Genomic DNA, 27270 nt, shown 5'->3' with positions numbered 1-27270 from the left:
TTAAACAAAAATAATAAATTGATAATATATATAATACTAAAAGCCAACCAATGCCGTATGTCCTCAGGCTAAATAATGGCTATAATACAAATAAATTGCGAAACAATTTGATACTAGAAGGAAGTGTTAGGCACCATCTCTTAATAAATTTAATAATTATAATTTTGATTAAATAATTTAGAATACTAGAAGAAAAGAATTGGCCCGGAGTGGGACTCTAACCCGCAACTGCTGCTTACTATGCGGATGCGTTGCTAGTTACGTTACCTTGACCTCCAGTTTGATCTCATCTTCCAGTATATATAACATTATGCTATAACCATCATCAGTTACTACAGGTTTTAGTGGAGTTGTTTGTTTATGATATATAAATTATAAATGTCAAAGTTACTGTAATTATGCTGTAATCCATTAAAAACTGTTTGAAAGTTCTGTTTAATGGCTGTATTCAACAACAATGTTTTGTATCAGAAATTTCATAATTGAGATTTTGAGCTGTTAACTCTATATTAAGAATTACTTTACATTTCACATTTACAAACAAAGTCTAACACGTGAACAGCATACTAGACTTTATTAGTCTAACACTGGATTATGAAATTCTCAAATTGAAGTGAAGAGCTTTGTTGCAAGTTCTTTGATTTGTTCGAATGCATCAAGATGTGCTGCATGAATTTCCATGCACAAACTAAGCAAGTGATTTCAAAGTTAAGTAGGCAATGGATTTTAGTGAGATAAAAATAATAATAGAAATAGTTGCAAAATATAAAAACATCTTAAAAGTAAAAAACAGATGTAGTAACAAATATAGAGTCAAAATATCACAGGTTATTCGGGAATTATGTTGTAAAATAGTAAACAATTATTATTTTGGTACAAAAACAATGGCTATATTCACCAGCAATGTTTCATATCAAAAGTTTCATAAGCTTTTTCTAATATTAAGTTCTAATGCTGTTCTAATATTAAGCAAACTAAAGAAATAAAGATTGAATGGTAGAAAGGAAAGAAATTTTAAAAATTGGAAGTTTTGTGACAATGTAATTGTTTACAATATACCTACTTCAACTTCTTTTGCGAGCTTAAAATTGTCATAAAAATGGAATAAGTCCATGTTGTTTTACGACAGATTCAACTAGTGCATATATTAACCTGTAATTCAAGAATTACGGGATTGAATTGAGATGTAGTTGAGATTTAAGAGTTAAAATCTAGAATTAATGCATGGTGAATGCCAAGTTAAATGAACTCACAATTTAATTCATACTCTATCTTTAATTTACGGTGGTGAGTATAGCCATAAAAGATACAATGAGAAACTTGTTAGGCAGTTTGGAGAACAATTAATTTAGAATTTCTCAGTGTAGATAGCAATATGAAGTATAGGAATTGTCATCTTTAGAAATATTTTTGTATTATATTTATAATTTTATTAAAGAATAAAATAATAAATCTATTATTAATTTAATTTTCTTTTCTTTCAGCTTGTTACTTATGGTCTTATTTTACACAAAGGTTCCTTTCTTAGAAGTGCATTTAATATATTAGATGTTGTAGTGGTTGGAGTTTCACTTTTATCCTTTGGTCTTAAGTAAGTGCTTCATTGTTACATCTTAAGACTTTACAATTTTATAAATTTAAGCATATAATTTGTTATTTAACACTTTATAAAAGTCCATTAAGAGATCTGTATAGTTTTTTTTCAAGTTTGTTTGTGATAAATTGATGAAATCATTAGTTACTTCAGTGAATATGCCTTTTTCCTTCTTAAATTTTAATGAATATGCTTATTTTATTGTGTTTATTGTTTATTGTTTGATACAATGAAGGAGTAATTGCAATTTTCTAGGGTTTTTATTAGTAATTTAATATTGTATAAACATTAAAATGTGAAAAAAAAATTAAGAACTTAAAGAATTATTTTTCTCTTAATAAAACAGAAGTGAAGCAATGTCCGTCGTGAAAATCCTCCGTGTTTTAAGGGTGCTACGTCCTCTCCGAGCCATAAACCGTGCCAAAGGTCTCAAGGTAAGTTATCAATAATATAAGAATATATAAAAATTATACTTTTAAATCACGAAATTTTTCACTTTTTCTTCCATAATTCCATTTATAGTCTTTAATATAAAAATAATACTTAAGATACACTAAGATTCTGGTCGTTCTGGAATCATGTTTTGTATTATTTATTTCTTTTATAACCATTATGTAATGTATATATGAAAACATTTGAATGCGAAACATTGTTGAATAAAGGATATAGTGCAGTCATGTTTTTAAATATTCTACATAGTGGTTATAACATAAATATATAAAAATTTAAAGGCAAAAATAATTTTCAGTATTTGTTAATAAAATTTATTGATATAGTTTCTCACTGAAACTTTTAAATTATAATACATTTGATAATAATTATTCAAAAATAAGAGATAGATAAAACTGTCATTAGTATTCTGTGTTAAATTGGGCTATAAATAAAGAACTAACCTGGAGCGGAACTTCAACTCACAATCTCTGCTTACTGTGTGGTGTGCTTGCCAGTTCTTTTCTTCCAGATGGTCTAAATAATTTAATAAATTATTAAAAAATTATAATTATTAATTTAAATAAGAGATGGCACTTAACTCTACCTCTAATATCAAATTACTTAATATCAAATTATTAATAATAGCAAATTTATAGCCTGATTTATTACAGCAATTGTTTGATTGAATATCAATGTATTAGGCTTTGGAAAGTTTATTAAATAAAATGGATGTTTTATAATAACAAATTTATTATGTTTAAATTACAATTGAATTTTTGAGATATTTATTCTTTTATAACATTATGATTATTATTTTTTTTATATATATATATAGCATGTTGTACAATGTGTCATTGTAGCTGTGAAAACAATAGGAAATATTATGTTAGTTACTTGCTTATTAAATTTTATGTTTGCTGTTATTGGAGTACAGTTATTTAAGGTAAGTGAAAATAAAATTCTTGTAATGATTAATTAATAATGTTTCATTATTAGTTTAAACATAAAAATTTAATAAAAAATGCCTTTGTTTATTGTAAAAGTTTGTATACTCACATACAACACCAAATATAGTATAAGGAAGAAATTGTACTGCCTTTCAGTGTTAGATTTAATGCCAAAAGAGAGTACAATTTTTTCCTTATGCATTTGTATATATTATATATATAGAAAAATACAGCTAAATTAATCAATGCACCTTTAATGGTAGATGAGGTTTAAAGAACCAAGACCCAGTTAATGGCTCATCTTTAGGCATGGACAGTTGAAAGTGGAATTAAATGTTAGTATTTTTTAAACTTCACTCACTGTTAAAAGTGCATTGTTCTACAAGTATTTAGGATTACAACAGGACAAACTAACAGAACATACACAAATGAGGCAAAGATTAATTAAAGAATACCAAAGTAGGTTAAATGCTATTCTCAGAACAGAGTTAAATGCAATAAACACATATGTTGTCCCAGTACTCACATTCTTTTGGAGTTATACATTAGACTCATACAGATCTTGAGCAACTCCAAACGAAAACAAGAACAACACTTACTAAGCATAAACAACATTGTCCTAAATCTGCCATAGAAAGATTAACCCTTCCACGTAAAAATGGTTGATGGGCCTGATCGACATAGTTAGTTTCACTACAAACAAATACAGACACTTCGAGAGTTTTTCTACAAAAAAAACAAGAAACATCGCAATTACATAAAGCAATAACTCTAGCAGACTCAAATAATACACCATTAAACTTACACTCACATCATATGGTCACAACACAACATATAAAAAGCATAGGCACCATTAAGCAATTGTGGGCTCAAAAGACACTCCATGGCAGGCATCCCTATGACCTGGCCCAGGATTTTGTTGACAAAAGTGCATCAAACAGCTGGTTAGTTCAGGGATGCCTCTTTGGGGAGACGGACGGATTCATGATTGCCATACAGGATCAAGTCATAAATACTAAAAACTAGAGAAAGCGCGTACTTAAAGATACAACACTCACAAATGACAATGTTACATCATGTCAGAAACTATACACCACATCACTTCTGATTGCAAGCTCTTGCACTAACAGATTATTTACATAAACATAATCAAGTAGCAAATATAATACACCAAGAGCTTGCAAAGAAACACAAATTATTAGACATCCACAAACCATACTACAAATATATTCCATTACATATTTGCACAAAATGTACTACAACAGAGCCATAATCACAGATAAAACAATTTACCATAACAGACCAGACATCATACTCATTGAGAAACACAATATATCTGTTCCAAACACTCACAATATACAAAACAAATGCACTGAAAAAATCAGCAAGTACATGGAACTCACCCAGAAAATAAGGCATCGTGGAGGATGGATAGGTTTGAAATTATTGTACCTGTCATTCTCTCCTCTACAGGTGTCATACCACACATACACTACACAAAAGCCTGGGAAACACACACACATCACACTACAGAAGGCCACTATATTGAATACATGTCATATTGTTAGGAAATTCCTGAATACCGACACACACAGGCCATGTTTCTTCATGCAGTGAGAGTGTAGCGAAATGACGTCATGAGCAGTGTTGGCCAATTAGAAACCAGTTTCAGTGTGTTTGCTGTAAAGTGCTTCTCGAGTGCTGCATAAAGAAAAGCAGCCATACTGACACACTTATTTAATTTTTGTTTTGTTTTAGTTACTATGCCTTGACTCTGGTCATGCATAGTATACAGTCACCAGTGTCAACCGAGTATAACTCACAAAACCCAACATAATAATAATACAAAAAACATTTTTTATGTTTAATATTTAAAAATTTATGAATATACTATGTAATGATGATAATTTATTTTTGAATTTTTAGGGAAAATTTTATTCGTGTACTGATGAATCAAAATTTACAAAAGATGAATGTCAGTAAGTAATTTTTATTTTTACTTTTATTTAACTATTACTTTTTGTATTCATAATATATACAGTATTATGATTATTGATAAGATGGTTTTATATTTAATGTAATTTAACTAAATTTTTTAAGTAATAAAAATTTTATTTAAAAAATTATTTAAAATTAATACAATCTTTGCATAATAATAAATGTTTATAATTACTTAATTTATTATTCAGTAATATGTTACAGGGTGTTCCTCTCGAATGTCTAGTTTTAAACTGTTCTGTAAAATACTTTTGTTCAGATATGTGAATAAAATGTGTTGGAAAATGTTGGCCAATATTTCAAAGTTTCACGTGCACATACTCGAAAGGGCTACTGCCGCACAGTTTAGGTCACTTGGTGTGCCCAGTTTCTCAACATCATCTCTTCGAACTGTTTTCTTTGAGCATGTCAAAGATTGCATATATGCTACAAAAGTGCCAGACATCACACTATTTGATAAACACAACATATCTGTTCCAAACACTCACAATATACAAAATACATGCACTGAAAAAATCAGCAAGTACATAGAACTCGTCCAGGAAATAATGTTCTTTTGCCAGACATGACATGCCTAATGCCTACAAAAGTGCCAGACATGAAAAGTGCCTAATGGCATCTGCAATTCTTGTACAAGAATTGCAGATGCCATTAGCGATGCAACTCCTAACACGATGACTCAGACATGGAATAAAATCATCAAGTACAGACTGGATATTGTACAGTACATGCCACATCAGGATCATATGTGGAAATGAATCGATTTAATGTAGTAACTAACTTTTTCAGATGTATTTTCTATTACTGCTGTCTACAGTACTATACTCGCACTTTTTCTCCTCAAAATTAACCCTCAAAACTAGGGACTTCAACAGGAAAACCCCATATATCATTTATGATGATGATTTAATGTTAGTGAAAGTTAAGAAATGTCCATGGAAAACTTTAATAAAGTTTTCTTGGTATAATTTGATGTTTTAAATACTTTAAAGAAATTAACCATTCCTAATTAAACCAATCTTTCAATTGGCATTTTGTATTATTACTACTTTTTTTTTTTGTTCTCGATAGTAAAACTATTCTTTTTGTTATATTTTACATAGTTAATTTCTCTGTTAATTATGTATGATTATTTTTCTTTAAAAAATTTTGTTGTTATTCTCCTACATTTAGATCTTGTTGATAGAAATATAAAACTATGTAACAAAATACAACTTGAACCTCATACCAAATATCACATGAAAAGAAAGTAAAAACACATACGTTTGTTGAAAGTGCTAGCAAAAATAAAAAACTATTAACGCTGCATTTAGTATGTGTTTTTACTTACGTTTTATAAAACTATGTAAATTCTTTACATTTTACTTTATTTTCTTAATGTAAATTAACAATTTCACCTTAGATTTACCTCCTGATTGATTCACCACAGAGAAGGTGACACCAAGTAGGCACAAAAAGGAAAAAACAACGCGAAATTCCATGCAACTTTTTTTTTAACCGACACAAATAACGGAAACACACTTACATAACTAAATAAAAATACAGAAAAATACAAAATTTATACAACCCATAGTAGCATAGCACTACAAATAGAAGTGAAAAACTAAATAATCAAATTAAATACTATTTTTTCTCCTATAAAACTTTTACAATTCTTAAAAAGTTATAATTATTTAAGACTTGTAATTGAGAATTTATTTAATTTTTATTTTTATCGTTATATGAAATACCATAAATTAATAATTTGCAATATTGTTTATACTTTTTTATTTTTATAATAGGTTTTTTTTTTTAACTAAATTGGAAATACTTTTATTATTTACAGTGGAAGTTACATAAACTACATTGATGGAGATATAGACAAACCTATAGTAAAAGCAAGAGAATGGACAAGATATACATTCCATTTTGATGACGTTGCTAAAGCTATGCTGACTCTTTTTACAGTATCTACCTTTGAAGGATGGCCACAGTAAGTTTATGGAACTCCTAAGAATTTAATTATATACAACAGTAATATGTAAATTTAAAAAATAATACAAAGTATTAATGTACAGAAATAAGGAGAAGGTTAATGTTGGATTCTTTCATAGTTTTATATATATTTTGATTTGATTTTACTATAGTGACTTCTTAATTATGAAAGAAAAATAAGTTTTTACATTAGTATATTCTCTAGTAGCTAAAATAATTATTTGGTTAATTCAAATTTATAAAAGAATTTAAATAATAAAGAAAGATGAAAGCTCTTACCGTTGATAAAACTACAAAAAAAAAAGAAAGAAGTGAATGATTTTGAATATTCATTCTATAACATTTTAATTTGTTTATTTGTTAACATTTTGCATAAAATCTGAATCATATTGAAAAGTTTTGTTTCTGTACGGAACTGAGTACAGATGCTCTTCTACTTACGAACAGGTTAGGCTCCTGAGGTTTTGTTGTAAGTCAAAAACTAACCCAGAAAGTAAACTTGTACACAGAATATTCAAATATTGTTTGATCCTTGAATGTACTTAATAGAATACATTACACTCATTTACCTGCTTGATACTAGTTAGCTGCGGGTGTTTCAAAAGTGATTTTTTTTCAGCTAACACACTTAGTTTTATAATGTCAAGTTTAGTTTCCATGGTAATAGTGATGCTTCTTACATTTATCTCCACTGTTAGATTTACCGTTACATTTTAGATGTATTTTCGAAGCACTAATCGTAAAAGTTTATAAAAATTGCAAACAATAGCAATAAAATCAATGTCAGAATTCAAGTGAAAACAAAAAATGACAATACGTAATAAAATTAATTTGCATTAATTATTTATTGGCCAAAGACTGCATTAATTATTTATTATTGGCCAAAGACTGTCTTCAACGTAACCCTATAGGCATGAAGAGAACCTTAGAATCTGCATACACAATTTAAATTTTAGATGTACTGTGCACAAGTTTGAAAGTTCGTAAGTCCGGGAGCTCCTGTGTATTAATATTAATATTAATTAAATTTATAATTTCAAATTATTTTCAATAATAAAAAACTAATTGCTTTTTATTTATAGTAACAATAATTTCTTTTATTCTTTGTTTATAGATTGTTATATGTATCTATAGATTCTTATGCAGAGGATCACGGTCCATCACATAACTATCGTCCCATGGTTGCGATATTTTACATTGTTTATATCATCATCATTGCTTTCTTCATGGTCAACATTTTCGTTGGTTTTGTTATTGTTACATTTCAAAATGAGGGTGAACAAGAATATAAAAATTGTGAATTAGACAAAAACCAGGTAATAAGTTATGACCATATATCCTAGGAATTATTGTTTTTGCTTAAATATAGCACAGTTTCATAAAGAACCATGAAACCATATACAGAATTTGTATGGGGTGTCCGAAAAGTTTGTCAGTTTGAAGGGCTGACTGTGTTTTCTATTCCTCACAATAAATCATTCTCTCTCTTCCCGAAGTCCTTGTCTCTGCCATGAGAAGCTAAAACACACTGGGGAGACCAATTTCGCCGTCTCACTTCTCTAGGTTCCTGCTCCAGAATGAGCCATGTGCTACCCTTCTCGCCATTCCATCTATTGTTCTCAGAGATCAGTTGTCCACATACCAAGAAGGAGGGTTAAATAAGAACATACCAGAAAAATAAGACAATATAAAAGATAGAAAGGGGGACAGGGAACAAACAGTTTTAAAGTAATATACATTTATACAAAAATATACATTGGAAGTATGGCATGTAGCCACAAAATAATTGACCTGAGAGACTTTTGTTATTCAGGTCTAATAGTTTGGTTGCTAATAATTATGGTAATTTATTAGAATAGGTTAGGTTAGGTTAGAACGTGCGTCCCACTGTTTCCTTGCTGGAATTAGGTAGCCAAGATGGTGGCTCATCTCTAAGGTAACATTAATCAAAAATAGTATTTCAGTTTTCAAAAATTTATTATTATATTAATATTCTTAGAGTTAAGTCAGTTGATTTGTAATTATTAAATTTTTAAAACTAGTTAATTAATTTTACAGATAATTTTAATTAAAAATTTAGTCATTTTTATAGAATATCTTAAGATTTCTTAAACTTGAATAAATCTTAATATTTGACTAATATTTTCAAATAAAAACACATAATCAATTTTCTTTCATAGAGGAATTGCATTGAATTTGCATTAAAAGCCAAACCTGTTCGAAGATACATTCCAAAAAATAAATTCCAGTATAAAGTTTGGTGGTTTGTCACATCACAATATTTTGAATATGCAATATTTGCATTAATTTTAGTCAATACAATTAGTATGTGCATGAAAGTAAGTATTATTATATATTTTTTTATTTTAACCTATGAATTTTATTACGAATAATTTATAATTTTTTATATTTTTCATATATTAAACTTTAGTATCACGGCCAACCGGAATCTTATACAAAGGCATTAGAAAAATTAAATATAGCTTTCAGCAGTGTCTTTGCTCTGGAATTTGTTCTTAAGTTAATGGCATTTCGGTTTAAGGTAAATATATTTTATTGTTTTTATTTATTCGCAATTTATTAATTCTAGAAACTTAATACTAACTGAAGTATATGGCATTGGCACAGCTAATGGAAGTATTATTATTAATAATCATGGGTGCTTCCGTAAGCTGTGCAATGCCATCTATTTCTGTTAGCATTAACTTTCTACAATTATTATTTTACAATTTAAAAAATCATAGAAACTATACTATTGATACTTATTAATTTGCAAACAAAAACTGCTTGAACAGGTTTGTTGCAGAAAATATTTATTCATCAGACCTTAGACATGATGTATTGTTGCATGCTATATGTCAGTTGAGTTTGTGATTGCTGTCAGTTTACATTTATCTCTATGACAGCTTTCTATTTTGATCTTTACGACAGACGTTTAACAAGCAAAATGTTGTGTTGAAGTTAACTTTTCAAAAGTTATACTTTTTTTATCCTGCAGCTGCACATGCATGTGTTTTAACTAGCTCTAGGCTCTATGATGCTGGCTGCACACATGGCTTTTTTAAACATTTCTTGATGTTTATGTTGGCTATGATGATGGATAATGATGTCCCTCCATATCTGCGGGTTTAAAACTGCAGTAGACAGAACATTAGAAGCATATTACCACTTTTGTGTCAAGCGAAACAGAAAAACTATGCATTGGAGCTCAGTTTTCTTTTTCTAGAAAATACCTATTACAGTTCTTATTATTTGATGTCTCGTGTTTAGTGCCAACTTTGGAGGCAAACACCAAGTTTCATCATGCCATAAAAAAAGTGGAAAAAATAGAAAAGCATTGATGTAAACTGAAAATAAATGGAATAAAGGATAAGAAAAATTTCTTGTTCTTTATTCATACATTAACTTTTAATTCTGATTTATTCTCTAAACTATTTGAATAATACTTTTCATTATATTCTTGTTTTTTACAAACTTATAATAAAGTTTGTATGTAAATAAGAGAATTTGAAATAAATAAATTTTTTACATTTTTAGAATTATTTTGGAGATGCTTGGAATGTGCTTGATTTTATTATTGTCCTAGGAAGTTTTATTGATATCATATTTAATGAAATAAATGTAAGTAATTTTTAAACTATATAATATTATGTAGTAAGTATGGTTGCTGTGTATACTAATTCTGTGTGTACCGTCCTTGTAATCCAAATAATGATTCTGGTAGACGATCATACAGCAATGGTTAGGAAAATTTTCGTTTATTTAATCAAATGCATTTCGGGTTGGTTTATCTCCCAACCCCTCTTCAGTGCTGTTAAAGAATACAAAATATGGTAAGGTTTCCGACAATATTAAACATCATGTAAATTGGAATACAACAACATAAAACTTACATATCATATGTTGGTACATTTTTAAAAATATTTTTCTATATTTTAACACAAAGGTGTTAAAATTTCACAAGGTGTTAAATTTCAAAGGTGTTAAAAACACATTCTCTATAACATTTTGTGATTTAATACAATTTGATAAAAAATATATACAGTTATTCAATTTAGATTATTTATATAAAAACTTACATTTGCAGTGAAAGTGCATTGTTCCTAATGAGGGTGAAGATGAGTAAAAACTAAAAAGGCAGGCGTTTATCCGGTCTTGACCGTGTTACAGTTTACTGACAAGTGCTGTAATGTTATCCAATACATTCTTGGCATTCCGAACATTGGGGTGTGCTTTAAACGATGTTTAGCGTATGGAGGTGTCCTCTATTAATTTGTACCATTGGGGGTTTATTGTCATACCATCGGAAATATTAATAAGATGCTCTTTAGGGTGTTTTCTAATTTCAATGTGTTCTTTAAAGTTCCGTTTGTATGGATCTTTCTCAGAATGTAAAATTTTGATATTGTTTTTATTAATTTGACAATTATTAAGAGAATGTAATACACCTTATATAGAGAATAGAGATGTTATAGAGAATGTAATACACCTTTGTGTTAAAATATAGAAAAATATTTTTTAAAATGTACCAACATATGATATGTAAGTTTTATGTTGTTGTATTCCAATTTACGTGATGTTTAATATTGTCGGAAACCTTACCATATTTTGTATTCTTTAACAGCACTGAAGAGGGGTTGGGAGATAAACCAACCCGAAATGCATTTGATTAAATAAATGAAAATTTTCCTAACCATTGCTGTATGATCGTCTACCAGAATCATTATTTGGATTACAAGGACGGTACACACAGAATTATATAATATTAGTTTAATATAGTTAACGTTATAATGGTAAAAATTTTACTTTAACAATTTTACAATTTTCTGATATATCATTTATTCAAAAAATTCAAATATATAAATCAAATATAAATTGAATATTTTCATTTATTTTGATTTATTTATTTTTAACTTCTTTAAGTAAAAGTTTTTTGATTCTCATTCATTTCTAAATTCTTGAAACTTGTGTACTTGAACTTAAAAATACATTAATGCACTATTTATTATTAATTATATTACAATGTTACCAAAGTTATTACAATTACTATTTTTTGTTTGTAATTTTACATTCCATATAAAATTTAGATAAACAGTCTAATGTTTAAATGTCTACATTTAGGGGTGTCATTAACTTAATGCATTTAATAAATTTCTTAATTATGGGTTGATTTTAAAATTATTTTTGGGGTTTCTGTGTTGTATAATTTTCCACCAGAAACAACAGAATAAAACTGCTTACAGAATATGAAAACATAACTCAAAAGTTTTGTTATGTATAGAATCAATACTTTAGAATGCTGAACTTCAACAGACATGCCTTCCGTATTGTGTGATTTCCAAGGGCTAATCAATTTCCAGTGTTCTCTAGCATTTGTGGTGTAACTCTTTATTACAGTAACAATTCTGAATGACAATTCACAGAGGAAAGCTATGGGAATCTTGTAAACAATGTTCTTTGTTTATCCTCACAGGGAAGAAATTGAGTGGTGTAAGTGTGGAAAACAGAGAGTTCAACTCCACTGAGTCCAACCAAGTGTGAGGTCCAGAAATAGTTTGCATTTAATAAGCAAAGGTATAATTTAGTAAATTAACAAACAATGAAAAACGAGTTACATAAGTGTCGAGCTGGTGACACTGGACATTGACATCGTTGCTCATAAAGAATAGAGAAAAAGGATATGAATCAAAGAACAAAAGAAAATGAAAAGGGGAATTGTTTAAAACATAATAAGGAAAAGGAAGTGACAAGACACAATATGATTGCGGGTGTCTTAGTCGTCGGTAAGTCATGGACAGAGTTGAACAGATGGTGTTGGATAAATCATCTTGGGCAGACCTTTCTTGCAACCCAAACTGGTCTTGAATTCCACCTGGAAACAGGTAAGATACCAATAGGGAAGCTGGGGGAAGCCCAATGAATGGGAAGAAGAATAAGGGGGGATAAAAGGTATAAAATGACCATGTGAGAAAAGATGGGGGCGACCTGCCTGTTTGATCTTCCATTCAAGCCAAGAGTTCCTCTTCTGTCATCACCAAGAGATGTCTGGCTTTCCACCATCCTTTGTGCAAGTTCTATACTCTGAACGCTGCTGCCCTGGGGTTGCCCTATCAAGACAAGAGAAACTTCAAGGATACAACAACCCTGACGGAACTCCAAAATCTTTAGACTGTAGATATAGATGTAAACATATATTGACAAAATGAATGGTTTATTGTTAACACTTGTCTTCTTCCTCCAGAAACCACCACCCACATATGCAAGAGTCTTAGGTCATTCCTGACAAGGGAGTAAAATTTTTCCCCTCAAATAGGCATACTTACACAAGTACTTAGGAAAATGCATGTCGAAAAATTGTTAGACAGTAAGAGCTCATTTGGCGATGTGCCATCTTGTTGAAACATCACATTCAGCTGATGATCTTCCAACAGGATTTACAGATACTGCTGTAGCATGGTCCAGATAGGTCACCATTTTACTGTTTTTTTCACAAAGAAAAAGAATCATAAAACTTTTTGAACCATTAAAATATATAATGTATCCAAACTCCAGCAAATATCTGTTAGTTTGTAAGTAGAATAAATATTTTAGGTGGTCTAAGCCTTTGTCATCAGGTTATGTTCATTTTTCAAACATAGAACTTCTCAGAAAGAATGGTTTCTTCCAAAATTTGAAACATCACATTCGTTGGAAACATTTAAAAATTAGATGTTGCACTCTGATTGGTCAATTGTGGCCATTGTATACCTGTATCCCAGATTTCCATCAAGGGTCTCCATGTCTGTTCCAGGGAGTTACTATGTCTTTGTAGTTGATGTCTGCACCATTAACTACAAAGGTGAAAAATTATAGAAACCCCAATAATAATTTAGAATCACCCTGTAGTTATAAAAATGTATAATGTGACAGTTTAGTTACTTTACAGTAATTAAATAAATGAATAAATTTTAATTGAGATAATTATTTTCAATATATTAATAATGTTAACACTCTAAGTAATAAATTATTGAACTTGTGTTTCTTTTTAAAATGAATTAATAAAATATATAGTTTATTATATATTTATTTTTATTTATTTTTTTAGCCTTCACAAAAAGTTGGCTTCAGCATTAACTTTTTTAGGCTATTCAGGGTAATGCGTCTAGTAAAATTACTCAGCAAAGGAGAAGGAATCAGAACTCTTCTTTGGACTTTTATTAAATCATTTCAGGTATTATTTTTAAATGTATATTTTTTAACTGAACGAATGTGATACATACAAACACTTGTAAACAATAGACATTCTTATTCATGAATATGAACATGCAAAATATTTATTCTTGAATAACCATTGTACTGACTAAGGCTATACCGAAATATAGCCAGTCTGGTTGCGGGGTACTCGACTGAGGACTTTACAATTAAAATAAAAGACACGTGTTGTTAGCAGGAAGTACTTTAATAATATAACAAGGAATTACTTAACAAACAGCTAATGGACTTCACTAATATACTTAAAAACTATACAATGCCTTGAACTTATACACTAAGGTAATGCTTAGACTAACATGAAAGAAAGAACTTCACTTATCCTACAATACATACATACATACATATATATATATATATACAATTATTTACATGGTGGCATATTTGGTTGTTGCATCCAATTGATACGATTACGTCAGATTCGATACCCCTTGTTCGCAGGCACGTGGCCGGACTCACTCCATGAACACAATATATGGTGCCAAATTAAGGAACTAATCGTCCTGATGAGTACTCCTAGTACTTACATATAATTTTAATTTAATTTATTACCAGCTTTCGCAAAATTCAGGTCGATGGGGTTGGATTGTCTGGCGTACAAACTTCACTTCTCTTTCTTCCAGATTCGAACATTACCCACAATCCTCTCCTTTAGTGTAGGATCAATCCCGTCTCCAGAGTCCACGTATGAACAAAACCCCAAAAAGATCCTTCTGCACGTGTGACATACATTTTTATATCTCCCTCTCATCCGGGAGCCTTTACTGGGCACGTGACCTTATTTCCACCAATCCGCATTTACCACTGTTGTGACCCCAAAAGGTGATGTGGAGCTTAAAGTAAAACGAACGCGTCACAATTAACAGAAAACCCGATACAATATTATAAAGAAAAACAGAATGAATATATGTATAAATTACAACTATTAAGTTCTTTACAATTACAATAGTGGCGGAGCACTACACCATATTTTAAATATATATAAAGACTAGAGAAATGACTAAAATTTATTTTATAAACTTTAAATTTAAGAGCTTATTATAAGAATAATGATCTTTATAATATTTTGAAAAAATTGGAGTTGTATAAAATCCCTTTTAAGGATGATGCCTTTAACAGTAGAACTTTCTATATTGGGGCAATGTTGAGTTTGCTAATCTATTGTATAGCACAACATCAAAAAGATACTTTGCATAGGAGACATACCACTAAATTAGATAGAACTCTTCTTTTGAATTAGTTGGACTGAAGTGCAATTACTTCATCTTTCTACAAATTACAACTTGCTGTTTACATGAGAAAATTTAAATATTTTAGATATGAATTTATGGAATTGTCTAGCTTTAGATCTCCCTTTGTTTTTTGCACAACACTTAGAACATATATGTATTAAGAGCAATGTTCTAAAAGTTTAACATAATTGTTGCCTCTTGCATTTTTATTTTTTAATATTTCTTCTAAGTATATAATAATTGTATATATTATTGCAATTTTAACACAAATGCTAAATCAGTTTATTTTTTTAAATATTTAATTTTTATGTTTACATTGATGTACTAATTTATAAACTGTTTTTTTACATTTAACTTTGAATTATACATGGCAATAACATTAAGTTATGAAAAGTACTTTTATCATTAATTAAGTTTAATTGAAACATAAAGTACAGAAAAAAAAACTAGAAATTATTTGTTATAAGTACAACGCAAAAGGAAAAACACATACATGTGTTTACCAATAAAAACGAATTTAATTTCGCGATATATGTAGATGTGTATATATATATATATATATATATATATACATACAGATTCTTTTTGGATTCTCGCTGTTCTTTTACTTGTTTACAATTGTCCAATTGATGATTTTGGCATTCTAGGCAATCCAGGTAGTTGATCTTATCCTAACTTTAAACCGACAATGATTCATATCTAATAGTCTCTCGCGCGATTCTTAATCTAACTTAATGTAATAGAAGGTAAATAGAAGAAGGGTGTTAGCCGAGTATATGAAATAACAAGACCCTGAGAGTCGCTCGGCTTTGATAGAATTAAAAAAAGAGGTTTATTAATTTCAGCGAACATAAATAATTTACAAAGAAACGATTACACACACTTACTAATTACTAATACAAATACATTTGGGACTGCGCGTAACAATGTCATCAATTAGTCCCCGCGTGCCGACAAGACAAAGAACTTATTCTAACTTATATCTAGCTTAACTAAGTACAGGGCCCTAGAGAAAGATAAGGTGGAAGAGAATTAAACAGAGATGATAAGACTGAAAATTGGTTCGAAGGGGTGACTGGCGGTAATAAATAAGAAAAAAAAAACCTCGGATCCGTTCCTTAATAACTTTCTTTGTTTCTGTTCGTCCCGTTTTTCTCTCTCTCCGAAAAATCTTCCTTCCTCTCGCTCCTGTCCTCCTATCTCCTCTGACGTAACCCCTCGACCCCTCGGTGTCACACCCTTTTTGTTTTTATTACCGTCCAGGCCACATGTGTCGACTAACTACCGCGTGGTTAAGTAAATAGAAAACGGAAGTAAAATTGTTACTACAGGAAGATAGTATAAGGAAAGTAAAGAAAAGAAAATAAATAAGGTTTAATAAAGCCACATACGTCCCCACCAAAAGACATATTAACAATTAACAGAAACATTAATATGGATATACACAACCATTAATGGATGATGAACTACAGTTCATCTTCCAAAGTGAAGCCGGCGATAGTCCACTTTCTGCCCCCGTAAGTTATACGGGTGGGAGATATTACCCCTCTGTTCCAGCATGGTCTCATTACCCGAATCCTTGCGGTCTCCTTGATGCTGCTGGTTATGTTGATTATACCTATTGTAGCTCGCCCGTTGCGCAGTGGGTAGGTGAGGGATGTCTTCTTCCTCTTCAATCTCCTCGATCTCTCCGGATTGTGATCCTTCGTGTCCAATTGGGATGTTACGCTTCCGTCTAGGCTCACGGAAGTTTGAGAAGCACGGTTTTAGTCTGTCTATGTGTACAACAAGTTTTTCCTTTTTATTACAATTTTCGATTTCCGCGTTAACAGGCCCCAGGAGGCGAGAGACACGGAAAGGACCTAAATATTTTGGAGAAAACTTGCCTTGCTTCTTCCCTTTCCTTAACATCCAAACTTTCTGCCCTACCTCAAAGCTCCTCACCTTCCTCCCTGTGTTGATGCGGTTACGGTTAAGTTTGTTACGGTTGCGACTTAATTCGTATGCCGATTCACGGATGCATCGTAGCTTATCCATAAGGAAATCACGATACTCCCGAATACCCGGGTAGTCATTTGTCTGTTCAACAGGGAACGCATGAGGGAATTTAGGATCAAATCCGTAAAGAAGAAATGAAGGTGACTCACTAGTAGAGGAGTGTGTAGCATTATTATAAGCGAACACAGCAGTCTGTAAGAAGGTATCCCAATTGTTGTTGCTGCCGCCTGATATTCTGGCCAAAAGGTTACTGATGGATTTGTTCACACGTTCACAAACTGAGTTCGAACAAGGGCGATATGATGTCGTAACATTGTGCTTGACGGTAAGGATGTTGCACATTTCATTAAAGATGGAGGACGTAAAATTCGTGCCCCGGTCAGAGATGATGATCTCGGGACTGCCATATCTGCAGACTATCCTTTCGAAAAACACATTGGCTACAGAGGCCGCAGATTGGTCCCTTAAAGGGACGGCTTCTGTGTATCGAGTAAACATGTCAATTATGGTGAGAATATAACGATTACCCTTATGTGTTTGATTTAAAGGGCCAATTATGTCGATTGACACCTTTTGAAACGGATAATTAGCGACTTCCGTTTCTTGAAAGGGGGCTCTTCCTTGATGTAAGTTATGTTGTTGGCAAACTTTGCAGAACTTCACGAATCTATCGACGAGTTTTTTCATCTTCTTGAAGTAGTAGTAACGGTTGATCAGGTCACACGTTTTTTCTTTGCCGTAGTGTCCGGCTAATGGTGATTCATGGAATGCTTTAATTACGTCATTAATTGCTGTTTCCCCTACACAAACACGCCTCCATTGACGTATTCCAAACCGTCCCGGTCGTACGTGGACTAATACATCACCATCTACTTGATACTCAGGAAGTATGCCACTACTCGGGTAATCATTGTAAGAGGGTGGGAATTTAATTAAATGATTTCTCATTGGACCAAAAATTCTGTCCCCAATCTGGGACTTCTTTACCTTTTTCCACAACTCTTCACTGATGCAATTAATGACATCGCTGTTTGAGGGGGCTTCTTCTCTACTACCATGTGGTCGAGACAATAAATCAGCCACTGGGTTACTCTTCCCTTGAACATGCGTAATGACCAAATCAAAATTAGATAATTCTACGGCCCATCTCATGAGGCGGTTATTGTGATTTTTCATATTTTTCACAAAGGTTAAAGGTTTGTGGTCGGAAAGCACAGTGACCTTCTGACCAAGAATAAGATGTTTAAAGTGGCGGAGGGCTAAGATTATTGAGTAGCATTCCTTCTCGATAGTGGAATATTTTAGTTCGGGCCCACGGAACTTCCTACTAAAGTAGCCAATGGGAATGAGTTTCCCTTCGCTTTCCTGTTCTAAGACCGCACCAGCCCAGGTATCTGAAGCGTCCGAGTGCATGAAAAAAGGTATTTTAAAGTCGGGATGAGATAGCACAGGGGGTTTAGATAATAGTTCTTTAAATTTTTCGAAGCTTGATTGGCACTGGTCGTCCCATAAGAACTTTACATATTTTTTAGTCAGATATGTAAGAGGAAGAGCAATCTCGGCAAAGTTTGGGATAAAGTTGCGGAAGAATCCCACCATTCCGAGGAAACTCCTGACGTCTTTCACATTACGCGGGGGTTGGACTTCTTTAATCGCATCCACGTTGCAGGGATCAGGTCGTATCCCCTTACTATCGATGATGTGTCCCAGATACCGCACTTCTTTCACCATGAATTTCGATTTTTTTGGGTGCAATTTCAAGTTGGCTTTGTCTAATATAGAGATTACCTCCCTTAGGAGTTTCACGTGATCTTCAAAGGATTGGGAGAACAACACAATATCGTCTTGAAAGACGAAACAATTGATATCTATGAATCTCCCCAACAGCCTAGACATGGCGTATTGAAAATACCTCCCGCTATTCTTTCCACCTTGCGGGAGGCGGCACATCTGGAATTTTCCCCAAGGAGTAGAGAAAGCAAAGAAATGACGTGTTGATTCATGTATGGGTATCTGGAAATATCCAGACTTTAGGTCGATTACCGAGAAGAATTTGCTTCCCTGAAACTTCGTTAAGATCTCATCCACACGGGCTAGAGGGAACTCCTGGGACTGGGTTACTTCGTTAATTCTTCGTAGATCGAGAGTAACCCTTAACTCGCCGGACTCCTTCGGGACAATGTGAAGGGGGGAATTCCATTCAGAAGTACTCTCCTCGCAAATCCCCGCCTTCAGATATGAAACTATCATTTTCTTTAGTTCACTCAAATAACATTGCGGTATTCTATATTGTTTTGTATTAATTATTTGGTTACTCTTAATGATAGGTGTATGAAGAAATTCCTTAGTACCGGTCAAATCTTCTATTTTCCGTGCGAAACATCCGGGGTGTTCATTAAAGATACGCTCCACTTCCTTTTTTTCGTAGTCTTTCAAATGGGATAAATTAACCTCCATCGTATTATCGGATTCCTCCCTTCTGAATCCACAACACTGATAAAAGTCATCAATTTCGGTTCTATTCCAAGATGTTACATTCTCACCTGTTTCAATTAATACTTCCGGGAACCTGTTTAACACATCCATACCCAATACTCCTTCGTATTCGACTTCGGATGGCAAGTGCATGCAAGTCATTTGAACATTTTGAGTTCTCCCTCCTCTTTCGATCTTGATATTAGACTCCCATTCGCATTCGATAACCTCCCCACCGATTCCTCGTAGTCGTTTCCAACTCCTGTGAAGTGCACCGTTCGGTCCCCTACTCCATATCTCGCTCTGAGCGATCTTCAGGCTTAGCACGGACCTTTCCGCACCCGTATCGACCAGAAACTTGATACTGGTACCATAAGCATCACCAAGAATGAGGGGAAGGCCCTTTTTAGAGAAGAACACATTAGGGGCCAGGGTTAGCTCGATGCATGGGACGTGATACTGGCTATCATCACGCCCCGTAATTAGTTTAAATCATTTATATTCCGTTGAGGGCACTGGCGGGCCAGGTGGCGAGGATTCCCACAAATGTAACACCTTTTTAGGACAGATCGGTTCGGGCTATCCTTATTTTTATCTAGATTTCCACCCAGTCTTTCGACCAAACCATTAACAGTACTACATAACGACCCCACCATTTTTTCCAACCTTTCAAGTCTATCGTCTTCCTTTGTTTTCACAATATTCATCACACCATTCGGATCCTCATTAGCGGTTGGGTTCTTTATTTCAATGGTGTGTACAAATTTATTTTCTCTACTAACGTTACACTCGAGTTCGACCCGTTCTTCCCTCTCCGCTTCCTTAATTGCCTGATCTAAGGTCTGGGGTTCTCTCCTTAATACGTATCCCTTTAGCTGGGGCCTTAGGCCCTTTATAAATCTCTCTCTAATAATGTCATCCCTCAAGGCACCAATTTTTTCGTTATTGGAAGCGGCCTTCGACAACAGTGTATTCATGCGGATGACATAGTCACATACCGTCTCATCATGGTTCTGCTTAATACTTAAGAGTTGGTCGAGTGCATTCTTTTCCTTAAGTTCTCGCTTTTCGTAACATTGAATTAATTTTTGCCTAATTCCCTCAAAAGTACAAGGATCTTGGTCAGCCAAGCTGAAGAACGTCGATAATGGCCCCCCTTTTAACCGAGCTTGTAAGACAGCCAATTTCACTTCACTGTTCCACCCAGCCAGGCGAGATATATTATCTATGGTCTTGAAGAATTGGCGGACATTAACCAAATCACTGCCACTATTAGAAAAAATGGGAACCATTCCTAGAAACCCTGTGACTACAGGAGGGATCCCCTCACCCTCGCCTCCTGAGGATGTAGCAAGATTGTTCTGGTTACAATCATCCATAATTAATGATATAAAAATAATACAATTGATTACAAATTGTAGGGCCTTAAATCTACAGGCACGATAATACAATGCTACGTTCTATACAATAAAAACCGTATCCCGTTACTAACAGAATCCTGTCGCGGACGCCATTGTTAGCCGAGTATATGAAATAACAAGACCCTGAGAGTCGCTCGGCTTTGATAGAATTAAAAAAAGAGGTTTATTAATTTCAGCGAACATAAATAATTTACAAAGAAACGATTACACACACTTACTAATTACTAATACAAATACATTTGGGACTGCGCGTAACAATGTCATCAATTAGTCCCCGCGTGCCGACAAGACAAAGAACTTATTCTAACTTATATCTAGCTTAACTAAGTACAGGGCCCTAGAGAAAGATAAGGTGGAAGAGAATTAAACAGAGATGATAAGACTGAAAATTGGTTCGAAGGGGTGACTGGCGGTAATAAATAAGAAAAAAAAAACCTCGGATCCGTTCCTTAATAACTTTCTTTGTTTCTGTTCGTCCCGTTTTTCTCTCTCTCCGAAAAATCTTCCTTCCTCTCGCTCCTGTCCTCCTATCTCCTCTGACGTAACCCCTCGACCCCTCGGTGTCACACCCTTTTTGTTTTTATTACCGTCCAGGCCACATGTGTCGACTAACTACCGCGTGGTTAAGTAAATAGAAAACGGAAGTAAAATTGTTACTACAGGAAGATAGTATAAGGAAAGTAAAGAAAAGAAAATAAATAAGGTTTAATAAAGCCACAAGGGGAAGTAAGAAAGAGTAATAGGATAGGGGGTACCCAATTTTATTGGCGAGTAGTCCCAGTATTGCTTCGCCTCAACTTCCGAGTCTTGAACGTTATGTTTTCTTGCAAATCGGCTGTCTGAGGGTTCTTCTCCCGATATATCAATATACTTCCTTCTTGATCCGTTTTCTACGGTCTCCTTTCTTACAGTGCTCATCGGATTCTAACTCACGAGCTTTGCCGCCACACGTCCGTCACCTCTCGTGTCCGGCCCAAGAATGTCCACTCGAATCTCTTTTTTCCCTCCAGGCTCATTGCCATCTATTGTCTCTCCCCTACCTCCTGGTGGCTAGGGATAAGTCCGAGTTCTCGGAAGTTCGAGACAAAGGGACAAAGAAAATTGGAAGGAAGGATAAATTTATAGAAATAGAATATAAATTAAACCTAAAACTATACAGAAATAAAAAGCGTACAGCCACATTATGAACTATACAATTTTCTTTCTTATTTATAAGTGTTTGGATAAGAATCACAAGTGCATAAATCAATGGATGAATTGGAAAAAGTAATGAAAAATAATTATAATTTATAATATTAGATCCATTTTAATTTATTAAAGGAAAATCAAATTCTTGAACGAAAGTAAATTAACATATAAATGAAGGGTTGCTTTCTCTTTTCCAATCTACTTTGAGGAAAGGGGAATAACATTCTGATGAGAAGAAATCTATTGATAGTTTACTAAGAGAATAAAAATTGAAATAATTACAAGAGAAATGAGACCAGGTATACAGTATAGTTTATAGAGAACTAATATATCTGTTAGAATTCTTTTCTTCTCATTTACTGTAAGTTTTCTTATGTTCTTAAATCAAATTATTCAAAATGTCAAAAAGCATAAGAATAACAAACCAAAATCATCATGAAACCAGAAAAAACTGTGTCAAACTTTTTATTTTACAAAGTGACTAATTACAGATCCTACAACAATAATTTTGGTTGAAATTCTCAATGGTTCCTATATAAGTTTTTAATTTCTCAACACAAAGTTGTGTTTACATCAAATTTGCTACACACGATATTCAGATGGTATTCGAATATTACAATGCTTTAGGTTTCCGTGACACTCGGACAAACTAGGGGTCGCGACCCCTGTGGGGGTCGCCAGAAGTTTTTGGGGGTCGCCAAATTTTTATGAAATGCATTATGCCTGCATGCTGCATACCATACAGTGTATGTACATATAAAGAGTGAAGCGCCGTCACTCACTGTTTAATTGCAATTTCATGCTGTTCGCTCTTTCTTTGACCGTAATGCGTAATGTATGTAAAGTGTGAAGACGCAAGTTTTTCACTCCGGTAGATGGCGCCCTCTTCGCGGTAATTCGCCAGTTTTACTAAAAAGCGCCTATTTGTCCGACGTATTGATGTTATACGTACTGTGTCGAACGGTGCGCACTGAGCATGCGCGCCGTACGAGATGGAGTGGTAATCAAGGGCTGTGGTAGTCATCTTGTAGACATGCGTACCAAGCCAAGGCCAACCAAGCCATAAAAGAAGAGATAAGATAAGTGAAGCATTAAGCATACCAAGCCAAACAAAGGAACAAAGCCACAATCCTCAAAGGCCAACCAAACGACCAAAAATTATCGCTGAATGTTTTACTGCGCGTTTCCATGTAAAGTTGTAGCATGTAGCAGTTGGCCTGCAATTGTTTTAGTTTCTCCTCGAGTTTTTTCATGTGACGTTGTGTAATTATGATTTTGTATATTTTTATCGGGCTTTACTACTCTTTGTTATCAGGTATGTACTATCATTAGAGAAAGATCTCTGTTAATTTTATTGAATTTCTCGAAAAAAATGATTAAAAAAATATATTATTTGTTTTAGTTAAAAAAATTTAACCCCTATCTTCATAATGGATAAATGGGTAATACGTACACCAGGTACATCTTCAGCTAACAAACGAACAAATACTGATGAGGAGTCGCAAAATACTGAACTAAATGCCCTATCTAAAAAAATAAGAAAATACAATGAGGATTTTATTAAGTATGGTTTTACATTTTGTGTTGTTGGTGATGAAGAACGCCCGATATGTGTCATTTGCAACAAAAAATTAGCAAATGAGAGCATGAAACCAGCTAAATTAAAAAGGCACCTGGAAACTAAACATAAAGAACTTCAAAATAAACATGCCGATTTTTTTCAAAGACGAGCTGAAAATCTGAAAATTCAAAGTGCACATTTAAAGAAATTTACAACAATACCTCAGAAAGCATTACGAGCTTCTTTAGAAGTTTCTTATCTAATAGGAAAAACAATGAAACCCCATACAATTGGAGAATCCCTTATCCTTCCTGCAGCAACCAAGATGACATCAATTATGCATGGCGATAAATATGGAAATGAACTAAAAACAATACCATTATCAAGAGATACCGTGTCTCGGCGGATTTCCGAAATGTCACGAAATATCGAGTCAGAAGTCATAAAACGCATACAAAATTCATCTGTATTTGCTTTACAACTGGACGAGACTACCGATATTACTAAAATGTCACAACTAATTATTTACGTTAGGTTTATTTTTAATGAAGATATAACAGAAACGTTTTTATGTTGCAAAAGTTTGGAAGGAAAAACAACTGGAGAAAAAATATTCGAAGTAATAAATGAATATTTTGAAGCAAAGTCCCTTACCTGGGCAAACTGTGTTGCGGTTTGTACTGATGGTGCTGCAGCATTAACAGGTTCAAATAAAGGGCTCAGAGGCTTAATTCAGAAAGTGGCGCCTCATATGGTATTTAATCACTGTATGATTCATCGGCAAGCTCTTGTTGCAAAAGATATGGATGAAGAGTTGCACAACATATTACAAGACGCTGTTAGTTCAATTAACTACATTAAATGCAACAGCCTCAACAGCCGTCTCTTTTCAATACTTTGCAATGAGATGGGCTCAACGTATGAGAGATTACTGTTACACACCGAAGTCAGATGGCTTTCACGTGGGAAAATACTACGACGGATATTTGATTTGAGAAATGAAGTGTACATGTTTTTAATCGAAAAGAAACATAGATTGGCAAGTTATTATATCAATGAAGTTTGGCTAGGGAAGCTGAGCTATTTAGTTGATATTTTCGAAAAACTTAACGACTTAAATTTGAGCTTGCAGGGTGAGAATTCAACTATCATAACTTCAGCCAGTAAAATTCAAGCTTTTAAGAATAAGCTTAGTCTCTGGCAAACTGAACTGAATAAAAACAACACCGACATGTTCCCTTGCTTTAACGATTTTATCAAGGAAAATAATATAGATATATTTACATTTAAAAACATCATTTCCAATCACATTGAAAAGTTAAAGGAAAATTTTTCGAGAAGATTCAAGGATTTTCCTGAAAACGATCTTGGTTGGATTCGTGATCCATTTTCCTACGACATATGCAGTTCAACTCTTCAAATTAGTGAGAAAGAGCAATTGATAGATTTAATTAGTGATTATACTCTTCGAAATCAATTTAAGACTCAGCCTTGCCAAAAATTTTGGCTATCCGTGGAAAAGCAATATCTCGTTTTATGCAAGAATGCCATCAGGGTTTTAATACAATTTGCATCAACGTATTTATGTGAAACTGGATTTAGCAAACTAGTTTCAATAAAAACTAAATACCGCTCGCGTTTAAACCCTGAAGATGATATGCGAATTGCAATTAGCAACATACATCCAAACATCGATGAGATAATTAGAAACTTGCAGCCACATACATCTCATTAAAGGGCAATTTACTGATTTTTATGTTATACAAAAAGTATTTTCTTAAAATTATAAATAAAATTAATATGAGTCAGATATGATGATGTTTTTATTCGATGAAACGAAAGAAATGCGCGAAATATACATCGTATTTGTGAACATTTATCTCTAGGGGTCGCCAAAAATTTTCTCTCTACAAAAGGGGTCGCAGTCGAAAAAAGTTCGCGCACCACTGCTTTAGGTTTCCGTTACACTCGGACATTTCCTCTTTTTGCAACAATTATGTATTTTTCTAATCCACAAATTTTCTTACATGAGAATCCTACCGTCAGTAGACAATTGAAAACATGGGAGAGGAGGTACCAGTATGTGAGAAGTTCCTCAAACTTTTGTGTCGCATAATCGCTGTTTTCTCCTGGTCATCTTGTCGATTGGAGGAGAGTTTTGTTGACTTTCATAACTCTGTCTTTACGCAGTCCCATGTTGCTGGTTGCCTTTATATTCTTCCATAATGGTACCGAAAATAAAAAGAGTTGCTCTCTCGACCACGAGTTGGTATATACACTCTCCTTCTCCCCCGCTAGGTTTATTGCCCCTCCAGGCAATAACGGGCAATGTAACATTCTAGAAGCTTTATAACTGACAATTTAATTTTACATACAGAAATGAGCAACTGTTACACCTAAATCATTACCGATGAAATCATATTGAGTATAGATAAGATTGAGAAAAGTGAATTTGTGTAATAATTTACACTTTCGTGCGTAAGTTTAGAGAATATTATTTCTTACTCTTGCTTAAACTTTGCTTGAAAAATTATAAATGACATTTTAGTAGAGGTTGAATAAAACTACTTTTAAGCACTAGGATTAATTCTATAAGTTGTTTAAACAATTTGAAAAATTAATGAGGATTGAGATCTTATATTTAAATATTTCAATGAAAATTGTAACATAAAAGAAATATTCCTTTATATACTTTTTTTGTATATGTCAGTGTGTTCTTTTATGCACAGAAGTGTTTAGGGGTTCCAACTCTTAGTTTTGTTTTTAGTGTGTTTCTAATAATTGTAGATTGAGACATGATTTTGAGTTTGAAACATCAGGATCACCAGCCCACTTTACTAACTAATAGTGTCAGATATTAGTATGCAAAAAAAATTGGGTGAAGAGGAGGTAAAATAAAACAAACTGAAAAGTATTTGTATAATTGTAGTAGTAATAAGTAATACTTGAAAATTTTGACAAACAATACTTTCATGTATACAATTTCTAACAGTACTGGCTCATTTTGGCACAGCCATTCTAGCATTTGCCAGAACTTTCCTGTGGCCAGTCTGCTCCTGGTTTCTGAGATGGCTTCCTATGCATTGTTATAAGTAAATACCAGATTAAACCTTTATATTTGAGTAAGAAGTATTGTTTTCTTGAACGAAACAGACTAACTAATTAATTAAATCTGAAATGAAAAGACATTTTATTATACATT

General features: G+C 32.9%; 1 protein-coding gene across 4 annotated transcripts in view; it reads left to right on the top strand.

Moving 5' to 3' along the window:
* LOC136974893 (muscle calcium channel subunit alpha-1-like) overlaps nt 1-27270 on the top strand; it is a 112216-nt gene that overhangs the window by 52147 nt on the left and 32799 nt on the right. For all 4 annotated transcript variants that reach the window (XM_067269870.1, XM_067269871.1, XM_067269873.1 and 1 more), the window contains 10 exons: nt 1485-1591; nt 1941-2028; nt 2862-2969; nt 4900-4952; nt 6797-6943; nt 8060-8261; nt 9126-9284; nt 9377-9487; nt 10483-10566; nt 14030-14155. In XM_067269870.1, the coding sequence (XP_067125971.1) occupies nt 1485-1591; nt 1941-2028; nt 2862-2969; nt 4900-4952; nt 6797-6943; nt 8060-8261; nt 9126-9284; nt 9377-9487; nt 10483-10566; nt 14030-14155 (1185 nt within the window). The remainder of the gene's footprint in view (nt 1-1484; nt 1592-1940; nt 2029-2861; nt 2970-4899; nt 4953-6796; nt 6944-8059; nt 8262-9125; nt 9285-9376; nt 9488-10482; nt 10567-14029; nt 14156-27270) is intronic.

Source organism: Centruroides vittatus, unplaced genomic scaffold (assembly GCF_030686945.1).
Source record: "Centruroides vittatus isolate TY-2023 unplaced genomic scaffold, ASM3068694v2 contig_359, whole genome shotgun sequence".
NCBI classification, from domain to species: Eukaryota; Metazoa; Arthropoda; class Arachnida; order Scorpiones; family Buthidae; genus Centruroides; species Centruroides vittatus.
Note: the sequence above shows the minus strand (reverse complement) of the source record. Positions and strands in the feature narration are given on the sequence as shown.